Source organism: Martes martes (assembly GCF_963455335.1).
Source record: "Martes martes genome assembly, chromosome: X".
In the NCBI taxonomy this organism is placed as follows: Eukaryota; Metazoa; Chordata; class Mammalia; order Carnivora; family Mustelidae; genus Martes; species Martes martes.
This window is the reverse complement of record NC_137897.1, coordinates 57,709,815-57,721,906: the sequence shown is the minus strand read 5'-3', so window position 1 is coordinate 57,721,906 and position 12,092 is coordinate 57,709,815. Positions and strand designations below refer to the sequence as shown.

General features: G+C 39.6%; 1 protein-coding gene across 1 annotated transcript; it reads right to left on the bottom strand.

Annotated features, from left to right (window-relative positions):
* Positions 1-3,056: 3,056 nt before the first annotated feature.
* Positions 3,057-11,454, bottom strand: CDX4 (caudal type homeobox 4; the record flags this gene model as incomplete). The annotated part of the gene is made up of 3 exons (XM_080795440.1): positions 3,057-3,263; positions 4,431-4,576; positions 10,953-11,454. 3 exons carry the CDS (start codon positions 11,452-11,454, stop codon positions 3,057-3,059), a joined length of 855 nt encoding a protein of 284 aa, XP_080651566.1.
* Positions 11,455-12,092: the final 638 nt, after the last annotated feature.

The following is a 12,092-nucleotide window of genomic DNA, read 5'->3' as shown; positions in this document are numbered from 1 at the left end:
CTTAAGGAAACTTTATTTTTCTTATATAAAAAAGTATGAATTTGAAAAGTTATGAAAATCTGCATAATCCCACTACCCTAGCTGAACACAGTCATTTGGCAAGTTTTTATTCCTGCTTCTTCCAACATCAGAAAAATAATTTCCTTATTGAAACCTACTTTAAAGATTTTATTTACTTATTTATTTATTTGAGAGAGAGAGAGGGAGGGAGTGTGTGTGAGAGAGAGAACAAGCGGGAGGAAGGGTCAGAGGGAGAGGGAGAAGCAGACTCCCCGCTAAGCAGGGAGTCCCATGCGGGGCTCCATGTGGGGCTCCATCCCAGGACCCTGAGATCATGACCCGAGCTGAAAGCAGATGCTTAACTGACTGAGTCACCCAGGCTATTGAAACCTGCTTTAAACACAACTTTTTGAGCTTTGGTGTTTAACCTTCTTTTTCATACATACTTCCAAGCACACACCACTATAATATAGCCATAAAAGCATAATGTGTATATTTTTCTCAGGTCTCAGAGAAAGAACTGGCATGTCTTCTTAGAGGAAGTGGCTTCAAAATGCTATTAAGAACAAAAACTCTGTATTGTGGTTCTATCAGCAGGTTCTAGAAAATTAGATTCTATAAAAATAGAAAAATATTTCTTCTTTGTTGAACATAAGTTTATAGCAGGAAAGAACAACCCCCAGAGAAATCCAACAGTTATAGCCAAAGATATTCTTTTGGTGAAGCAATGTTAGGGATGAGGAAGCTAAGTACCTATGTACACTCAGAACTTAGCTTCCTCATCCTTAAAATCTCTACCTCTCTCCTCAGTAGATTGGAAGCACCCATATTTTTTATTAACATATAATGTTTTATTTGCCCCAGGGTGAAGGACTCACTTTAATGCTAATTTTCTTTGTTCAGCACCCCAGATGGCCCACTGCCAATTAGCATGCTATATATTTCATCCCATAGTTATTGGGAGCAATGAGGTGAAATAGAATGTGTGCTGGCCTGGGAGTCAAGAAATCCTAGCACAGTGCCTGGCACAGAGTAGACACTAAATAAATAATCATTCAATTTAGTAGACTTGTGTTCTAATCCTAGATTTTGCCATTAATTTATTGAAAAGTTGGTAACTTTTTGAAGAAAAAGAGAGCTTGAATTGATCTATCTTTATTACCTTCCCCCAATATCTAGACTTGGGCTAAGGAAAAAAAATTGGTTAGCCAAAGATACTTAAGCCCCTCTAGTTTCTAGTTTCTTAAACTACAAAGTGGGAAGTAACAACTCTTGTCTATCTCATAAAGGATAAGGGTATTAGACCAGATAATATAGAAGTGTGAAAGTACATTGAAAAATATAAAATATTACACACATGTAAGATATTAAGATTATTGGTAGAAGCCCCAAATTCACTGACAGGGAGGGTAGGTGAGCTGAAAAACAAAGGGTTAGGCCTGCATTTCTAGATCATAATTATCTGCTGGTGGGCACTTAAGAGAGCTGTATGCAACTTCAGTGACATAATCTGTTACCAAATGAATAGGAAGGGGCTTTGAGTTTGAATCCATCACTAGAGACTGCAAAAGATCATTTTTATATAACTCAGAGTTCTCATCAGCATCCATGATTGTCTTGCTGCATATGTTTGGAAAATGAATGATTGCTTATATCTCCATTTCCCTATCAGCATAATGAGGCAATCAATAACTTCCTCATAAACGTTTTGTGAAAATGTTTTAAGGAAAGGCAGAATATAACTCCAAGAGCCTAGATCAAGATAGAAAGGGTTTTTTTTTTTCTTTAATCTTTTCAAGACTACATGACATATCCCCAGGAGCAGCCAGAGAAAATAAGCCCTCTTTCTGAGATAAATTTCTTATTCTTAACACAAACACAGGTAGTAATGCTCAAGACTCTAATTTCTTAAGAATTTTGAAGATGTATCTTGAAGGGGAAAGTAAAGCTGTGTTTTTATTTCCTACTTTAGTAAAACTTTCTTTTAAACCATCTCAATTTAAAATGATTCAAAGTCCAGGCTTCAGCCTGGACAAAGGCTTTGGCCTTTGACATGCAAACAGTATACTGGACCAACACCAAAAACTTCAGGCAACTCTACTCATTGCAACCCAAGTTGTGTGTTTGGAACCTGTAAACTGCATCTCCTTGGGCCATACTGCATTGACATGACTTAATGCAAGTAACACTGAACAGTTTTATGCTGATAGCAAGGAGAGGCTATAGACCAGCACACTGTCCTTGTGCTTATGTTAACTCTGACTGCCACTGAACTATAACACTAAATAGAGTGTGAAAAGACAGAAAGGGGATTAGAGTTTGTTCTGTGTGTTGCAGAGCAGCCTTTTTATTGACTCAACCAAGCTGTTTTGTTCTAGTCTGACTTCATTATTTTGGCAAGATTTAAAATTGACACTATAGGTTGGAAGTTCTAAGATGAGGTAATTGATGCCAGAAAATGACTGATTGATGAACAAAAAATACTCTTTCTATTTATTATTTTTAATAAGTGATAATGGATTCAGAATCATCTCCTGCTGATTTTTAAACATTTGTCTTGCTATGAAAATTCTGTTAGTTTTTGAATTAATCACTTGCAAAGGTAGCTACAGATGGATTAATTTCTGTTTATCTCCTCCACACCAAGACAGCATAAAACAACACACCCAGCATCAAATAACAAACACAAGTACACCTACACAAATGTGCTTCCTTCCTGAACTGTTTTTTTTTTTTTTTTTACAATTTGTTCACAAGTAAGTTTCTGAAATTGTGAGTAGAGTTGCAAAGGCCTGTGATTGTAGCATTTAATTATATAGCTTACCAACAAGTTCCTAAGTGACTGCCATATAGCATAGCACACAACAGGAGTTTTCTGAGGATGATTTCTAACAGTAAGTGACCTCTCAATTATCTTCAACCACTGCACATCCACTTGTTCTGAATACTGCCTCATGAGATATTACATCCTGTCCTAACTCCTCTGCTGATATCTTGGAGACCAAGAAGACAATGCTAAAAGGTGGAGGACTTTCCATTTCTCTTTGCCTTTTCTTTCATTCAGAGACTATGACCTGCTGTATCTCAATAGGCTGAAATCTGCGAACAGCAGATGAGGTGTTGAATAAAGTGTTAGGTAGTTCCCCAGGGCTGATGGAGCCAGAATCACTTTGTACTGACCCTCCATTGTTCTCAAACTGGGAGATTTTCTTTTTGATCATCTTTCTTTCCTTGGCTCTGCGATTCTGAAACCAGATTTTCACCTGAAATAAAAAATGCTTTAGATTTAATGGAGCATCATACCAAATGCAGTTTTCATAGTTATTGCTGATATTGTATGGAGATTTTAACATTTACAAAGCCCTATCACATGTATCACTTCATCTGAGGCTCCCAGTGACCTTGTGAAGTATACCTATTTAGCAGGTTAAAAAAAAAAAAAAAAGCTGAGACAGAAAGAAGGAAAGTATCATGCATGAGATGAAACTTTGAGATCAAATCCAGGGCTACTGATTCTAAATGCAGTGCTCTTTACATTATACCTCATCCACTGCCTCTGTTACACAGGTAGAAATAAATGATAGAATGGCAGATGCTGAGGTGTGTTGATAAAAGGGAAGGGATTTAAATAACAAAGGTGATTACTATTTGTCATTAAAAGTAACTTTCTAATAATAAGTTTAATGAAACATAGAACTGGGTGAACAGGGTGATAAAATACTCTATCTCTTGCTGTGATGCCAATGTGCCTTCATACCTGGATGAAATGCAAGCTGCTTGGGATAGGTAGCACACTAATGGACTTTCCAATTCCAGCATTCTAAGATTCCAGGATTACTTCTAGACGTAAGTGAAAAAATATCAGATAGTTTTGTAATGTCAAAGTTTAGGTAGATGGAAACCATTGATCCTTGTCATGCTTCATTGAGTACCTACTATATGCTAAATTTGAGGCAGATATCGTAGAATTATACAGACCATTGAAAATTAAATTTCCTACCCTGAATAATAGAAAAACTTGGTTCAGGTAGCAGGATTGGTGTTCAGTTACTATTATTATTTGACTGATGTGAACCAGATAATTGCCATGATTGCCAAATCTCCACTTCATACATTGGTTGTGACTACTTGGGGAGTCAATCAAGGTTTTGACTTGACTGATTAACTTTATGGGAGTTTTAATTCTTCACCTCTTATGTTCCAACCCTTTGCTTCTCCATCTGCATATTGCCTACCACATTCAGTTTTTAACAAAACCACTGACCAATGAGACTAAACTAGGAGGTCCAGTAGAATGCATGTGGGCTTTAAGAGAGCTTGGATAGTGTCTTGGTCTTTTATTTTGCTTCCACTCTTGCTTACAGACTTCCCTAAAACCTCAGCCTATTGAAATAACTGTTTAAGACATGTTGGTTGGACTTCCAGTGTACCTGTCTTTCAGAAAGGCCCAGGTTGACTGCCAATTCTGATTTTCTCTGAATGGTGATATATCTACTGCAGTGGAATTCCTTCTCTAGCTCCAGTTTTTGATGTTCTGTGTAAACCACACGATACTTTTCTTTGGTCCTGGTTTTCCCTGTTAGGGGAGAAAGTAATATGTTTAATCACATTTTACTTCTTTGGAGATTGTTTGGGTTGAAGGAATCACAACTACACTTCCCATCCTTATCTATTACTTTGAAATAAGAAACAAGTACATTTTTAAACCAAATATGTCATATATCCACTTTTCCATTAAATTCTTTATTATCTGTGGTATATATATACCACAGATAATATATATACGTGTGTGTGTATATATATATATACACACGTGTATATATATACACACATATATATATGTGTATATATATACACACACGTGTATATATATATACACACATATATACGTGTGTGTGTATATATATATATATATACACACGTGTGTGTGTATATATATATACACACACACGTATATATGTGTGTATATATATATACACGTGTGTGTGTGTGTGTATATATATATATAAAACCTATCACACCACCATTGACCTATTTACACCAAAGCATTTTATTTATTTATTTTTTAAAAAAAGATTTATTTATTTATTTATTTATTTGACAGACAGAGATCACAAGCAGGCAGAGAGGCAGGCAGAAAGAAAGGGGGAAGGAGGCTCCCCGCCAAGCAGAGAGCCCAATGCAGGGCTCGATCCCAGGACCCTGGGATCATGACCTGAGCCTAAGGAAGAGGCTTTAACCCACTGAGCCACCCAGGCGCCCCACATTTTATTTATTTTTTTTTTAAAGCAAACACTTAATCCATGATTTTCATTCCCTTCCCTTCCTGCTCACATATAGGAAGAACATTGGTAGTGGAAGCAACATATAGTATACATACAATTTCCTTTATATTTTATGCAGTTCATTTTTACCATTTCTTATTGAACCCCTCACCTACACTTTTGAATTTTGCAGAATATGTCTCATCCCATTTTGAAATAAGAAACCTGAGGCTCAATGTAGGTAAGTAAATGGTTTTGTGCTAGTGAACTGAAGTGCTGGGACCTAAACATATACCTCTGACTCTCAGTCCAGTATGCTAAATGTTATTCCCAATTTAAAGATGCTGGGAAGCATAAGAATGGCCCAAGTATGGCAAACTATTCTGTGATCCTGACATTATTAGCTGCATACATTCTAGTTATGTATATACGCTATAGAGAATTTTGTTTGGATAATAATTTTAAAGAAGACATTTATTGTCACTTAGATTCTGTTCTAGGATAGCCCCTATTATCTACTAGAAAAAATTTTGTGTGTGTGAGCGTCTTAAATCAACTTTTATTCCCAAGTGGCTAATCAATGGGGGAAGGAGGAGGTGTTAAGCAGAATGAAATGAGTATTCTCATATTCTTTGAAAGGATATACAAACATTTGCTTTGTGTTACAGCATTTAACTAATTTCTCATGCCCTTCCTCAGAGTTTTATTCCCCCTTTCAAATTTTCCAAAGGTGATTAGGAAGGTTCCCTTTCTCTTCAATTTTTCTAACTCCCTCCAGGATCTTTCTCCTTTTCTCTATGGCATTTGGCAAACTGCTTCTGATCTTCCCTGGTTGTTTTTGATGTGAGGTTTTGGGGAGCGATCTGTAGGACAAAGGTTTCTTTAAAGTGGTTCTCTAAACCCCATTGGGGTGTTAAGAAGCAGAACAGGCCTAACAAAGGAGCTACATAGCATCAGATCCCATCCTGAACCCTCTTTACATTCAGGAACACCAGCGAGTTTGTTTGAAATTTACAAGCCCTAAACAAATGTCAGACACTCTTTCATCTCCAGGAAAGAAAAAAAAAAAAAAGGACATGAATGTAGAAACAAATTCTGGATGAGAGATATGTTTTAGTATTAAACTTAATAATGGTGGAATAACTCATGGACTAATGAACTAAACTATACTTTTCTCCCTGAAAATTGAAAATTATGAGCACTAGTCAGTTAACCTACGTGGAAGGCCCAAAATTTGAGCTGGTTTTTTGAATCCAAACAGAAACCCAGGAAACCAGGGGTCTGGCATTTGGTTATTTACAGAGACAGAATGTATATTTGAAGTCATCTTGGAGGTTTCATTTATTTCCAGAACCTCATATCTTGGGATCAATATATATTTTTTAAGAGATGTCTCCTTAAACCCTTTCTAATCCCAAGATAGCTGAGTATTTAAATTCTAACTTGAAGCAGAAGTTAAAATTCAACTTGTACATATCTGTATTTTCTGCTCTTTGATATTCAGTAAATATAACCAGACCTCAAGAAAGAACTCTGGAAGGTTGCTGTCCTTTCCCACCCCCATTGGTCATAAATTCCCCTCTTGCAGTTTCTTCTAAGGACAATAAAGTCAAGACCAAGCTTCTTTATTTGCCATGAAAATCCTCACCCTTTCTGGCAATATAACCCCAGAAGAAAGGAGGGATGAGGAAGAGCCAGCTGCATATCAAAGCCATGTGAAGTGTTAAAAAGAGTCTGTTGCCTGAATCTGACAGATAAGAAGATGTAGCTCAGGGGAAATACTGACTGCACATTTTGCAAAGAGAAATGAATTCCTCCTATATCCCTCCTCCTGAACTCTCTTCTTTCTTCTGTCTCATTTCCTCTGCCCCTTGAATGATGAAATTGGACTGACTGGGATTTGGACATCTTCTATTAAAGAATAATGTCCATATTTTCATATCAAACCAAAGCAAAGAGGATGAAAACCAGTTTCCTTCTATAGGAAATACAATGCAATTGACCCCATCTTAATGACTTTCTATCTTAAGATAATCTTTTGCTGTTTTAGTTAAAAATTGCATCCAAATTTATTTAAAACATTGTCCAGCAAAATGGTCAAAACCAAGGAACACAATAATAATCTTCAAGAATTATTAAGCAACTTATTTTCTGAACTATATTAATTGAGTAAAGCCTTTTTTATTAACATATAAAATATTATTAGCCCTAGGGGAACAGGTCTGTGAATCGCCAGGTTTACACACTTCACAGCACTCACCATAGCACATACCCTCCTCAATGTCCAAAACCCCACCACCCTCTCCCTACCCCCCCCAATCCTGTTTGTTCTGAGATTAAGAGTAATTGGGTAAAGCCTTTTAAGTATAACTTTCTCAGTGTTTTGTCCAGTGGCTTAATCAGAATTACTCAGTTATTTCCTTCTCTCCCCCACTTCCCCACTCCTAACAAAAAAGCCTTTCTCCAGCTCTGCTTGGATAATTACCTCGCCGAAACTCATCCAAGACTACTACTCTGGGTAATAGAAAAAATGAAAAAAATAATTCCTAGCTGTAAGTCACTGACAATGTTTAAAATATGAAGATACTAAACTTTTCACAGAACCCTCCTGCAGGTTCCTCTTCATGTAATCTTTAAAATGAGATGTGTAGGGGCGCCTGGGTGGCTTACTTGTTAAGCGTCTGCTTTCAGCTCAGGTCATGATCCCAGAGTCCGGGAATCAAGCCTGCATCTGGCTACCTGCTCAGTGGGAAGCCTGCTTCTCCCTCTGCCACTCCCCCTGCTTGTGTTCCCTCTTTCGCTGTCTCTCTCTGTCAAATAAATGAATAAAATCTTTAAAAAAATTAAAAAATAAAATAAGATATGTATTGGAACAGGCCACTTAGAGAACAATGTGTAAATAAAAATATCTTTCTTTTTAATCAAATCACCTAGGGGACAGACATTTACTCTGTCAGTCCCCTTTCCTTAGAAAATCAAATGTGAAGATACTCACTCTGAAATGTTTCTGATTGTTCCCTAATATGTGTATTTGTCTTTCTTTGGCTTAAGGTTATTTAAAATAATCTTCAGTAATGGAAAGACTTATTTGACTACCTTAATCAGAGAGGGGTTACTTCTATTTTGCAGTTCATCTAATTATCTTCTCAGCCATAAGCCAAATGTTGTCCCACAACACTACAGAGTGAAGTAAAAAATTTAGGAGGATCTGACTCATTCATTCATTTAACAAATATTTGTTTAACACTATGTACTAAGCATACCAGTGTGTGCATTTTGGCTCAGAGTGGTCCACTGAGGTGATCAGCTTAATATTTTTGTATATAATTCATAACCTGAGATCCATAGAAGGGCTTCAGTGGATCTATGCATCTCCCAAAATTATTTTTAAAATGATGTGTGTGTGTGCGTGCACGTGTGTGTGCATGTGTGTGTACATGCACATGCATGTAGGTGCAAGTATGTACACTTTTGTCTATTTTTCTGGGGAGAATGTCCATACTTCTCATTATATTCTTGAACTGCTACTAAATCTGCTACAAATCGGGCTACAAGCATATAGCAAAAAAGATAATTTTAACTTATAAGACATTAAAATGAAATAAAGATGGACTTTAATAAAGCCTCATCTACAAGATAAGCTGCCAGGAGTCAGAGGGATTCCAAAATATTTCAATTTTAAATTTTTCAATAGAATTTGGAGAGAAAACCTTGTGAAGGTGGCATTGTACAGCCAGGTTTAAAGGTTTGTGATGAAGATATCACAAACCAAGGAGTCCCTTTCTAAACTTCCCCTGGCACCAGCATTACCCAAGAGGGAGACCAAACTCATCAAAACAAATGCAAATGGAAGGCTTTTAAGCAGAGAAACCTCTCATGTTTTCTCTCATAAATAAAAATTCAAGACTCGAGAAAATTTATTTTGCCCTTCCCTCCTCCATTGTTCTCTCTTCCAAACATACTAATAGCTTTTCTAAAGCGTTTCAAAACATAATCTTGGACTGAGAGCAGATACTTTTTGACTTTTGTGTCTTTTGCTGATCTTAGTGCTTAGTAAATGGATGTTAATTACAACCCTAAGATTAGATATAATAACAGCCCCCGGAGTGCCCACCTTAACTTTATTTTTTTATTCTACTTTACCAGCTGACTCACCCATATTTTTAAAAATGAAGATTTATTTCCAAATACTTCAAAGCCAAGTGTTTAAGCTCTACTCTTAATTTGGGATTGCTATCCTAGTAACGTCCCAATCAACCGAACTGCATCCTTCTGGCTAAGCATCCTCTTAATGGTAAAAGTTGGTCCCTTCCCATTCTCCTGCCTTTGCTTTTTGAAGGAGAGAAAAAGTGCAGAAACTGTGAACAAAAGTATAATCATTATTGACAAATGCTATTGAAATTCATTTCCTCTTCAGAGGGATAAAAATGATAGAGTCAAATTTTACTGATTTTCCCTAATGACAGAGAGTGATAGGTTGGAATAATAAAATATGATAAAAGAACAACTGCAGCTGAAAACAAACATCTCTCCGCCTCCCCCCATCCAAGATTAAAGCAGAGTGCCCATTTCCCCTGCCTGGGCTCCCAGCAACAACCCATTGTTTGCTGGTACCAGCATGGGTCAGCATTAGGCCAGAATTGCTGGGCCTTCCTGCACTCCATTACAGACCTACATCCAGATCCTATGTCTCCAGAAGCCTTCCTGCACAGTTATGAAGTCCTTAACCATCTATTAGTGCTGGGACTGATACTCGGCAGGCCCAGGGATGTTAGAGTTGAGTAGCTTATTATGTCCCAGCAGTATGCTGCCGCCTTCTCACCTGACTCAACACTTCTGTTGGCAGAAAGGACTTTGAAAGAAGGCAATGGATTTGAGTCTAACTTGTCTCTGCCAACTTGAGTGAAGGAAGATGCAGCTATCTTGAGAGGACAGGATGACAAGGCCATTTTGCCATTGGGGCTTTTGTGGCTGAACTGGAGGGTCCAGCCAAGTACCATGAAACCAAAGTTGAGTATCATTAGCATTTGAGGGGAGCAGACCTTCCTAGAAGGGGAAGGGTTTTAAATGGAAATGGCAAGTACCAGTGACTGCACTGGGATGGTGGCTATCCTCTTGCCTCACTCACCCATTGACCTTTCCTGCGCATCTGTTTTCCCACCTGGGCAGCTACAGGGTTGGATCCTGATCCTTGTGGCTCAGTGTGTCCATTGTCCACCAGCTTGTTCCCTTGACACATCAGAAAATAATGAAAGGGGCACCTGGGTGGCCCAGGGGGTTAAGCCTCTGCCTTCAGCTCAGGTCATGATCTTGGGGTCCTGGGATTGAGCCCCGCATCAGGCTCCTGCTCAGCGGGGAGCCTGTTTCCCCCTTTATCTCTGCCTGCCTCTCTGCCTACTTGTGATCTCTGTCTGTCAAATAAATAAATAAAATCTTAAAAAAAAAGAAAATGATGAAAAACTCTCCTAGGGTCAGTTTGGTTCCAAGCACTGCACTCTTCAGCTTTAAGCAGAGGCACACTCAAGGGAGGTCACTAATGAGAGGGGATCTTGGGCACTCAGCCACGCAGTAGTCCTCAGCTAAACTGTCCCTGGAGAGGCCTGAGAAGCAGAAGGGCAGACAGGCCAATGGAAGTAGAAGCCAAGCAAAGGAAGGAAAAGTGTGAAGGCATTGGGATCGATTACTCACCCGTCACCTGCACTGTCTTGTGCATCCATGCATAAGGGCTGTGGGGACTTCTGTTGGGAGAACTGGCATCCACAGCGTTGGCGTTTATGGGGAACAGTGACTCGCTGGCTGGGGCTACCAGGCTGCCACTGCTGCTCCCCCCGCTGGCAGGGCCCAAACTGCTGTATTCCTGAGAGCCAAAAGTGGAAGGGCTCGAGGTAAGGTCGTTCATGGGCACCGTGCCCATTGTACTTGATGGCCTTGGGTACACATTCCAGTCTTCTCGAGGGGGACTATAGGGTGAACCCCAGACCCCCAGCAATGGCCCATGAGGATCCATGTTGGGCATATGGGGATACCCCATGTAGTGCGCATAGGCAGGGGCCGCTGTGAAGTTGGAAGCTGGCAGGGAACTCCCACCACTCCCAGTGCCGCCAATCCTGGCGGTTTCTCCTCCTGCGGGGCTCCTAACAGTGCCCAGGTACATGACTGCTTCTTTTTCCAAAAGGCAGCTTCTGTACATAGTGGCTTGAGTACGAGGAAGGAGCTCCCTAGGCCATTCTGAAGTTCTTGTAAGACCCCAGCCCGACTTTGAGAAGCAGCAGAGAATCAATACCTCAGTCAGTAGCTGTGCTGCATGCCCTCCTGTGCCTCTCAGACCATTCCATCCGCGTTTTCTACCCCTTAGGTTTCCAGGTGACTGGTAGCCCAGTATAGATGGGCCACCAATGGCTAGGCTGACGTCAAGGGGCTTCAGGCTTTTACATGGCATTTGCATTCAAATGAAGGGCCATTTCACTTTCACAGGGACTTGTTCACTCAGCACTCCCTCTCCCAGAGCTCCCAGGCCTTTCTGTCTCACCTTTCTTACTTTTGTCCATCTGGTCCCCATAGCACTAGTTTGTGCTTTTGGAGGCAGGAGTTCTTCCAGGGGTTTCTGGCCAGTTCCCTCCAAAGTGAGATGAAGACAGGCAGAAGCGGGGCCAAGTCCTGCTTTTTGGGATTCAGTCCTTACTTTGGGGCCTCTTTCTGCTGAATTTCCCTTGCTCAGCCCAGCCTGCATCTGTGGTATCCCCTCTTCCCACATTGCCCTGCAGGGGTACTCCACTGGAACTGGCCCAGGGTACCAGAAAAAAGAGCTTTCCCTTCTCTGCCTCTCTC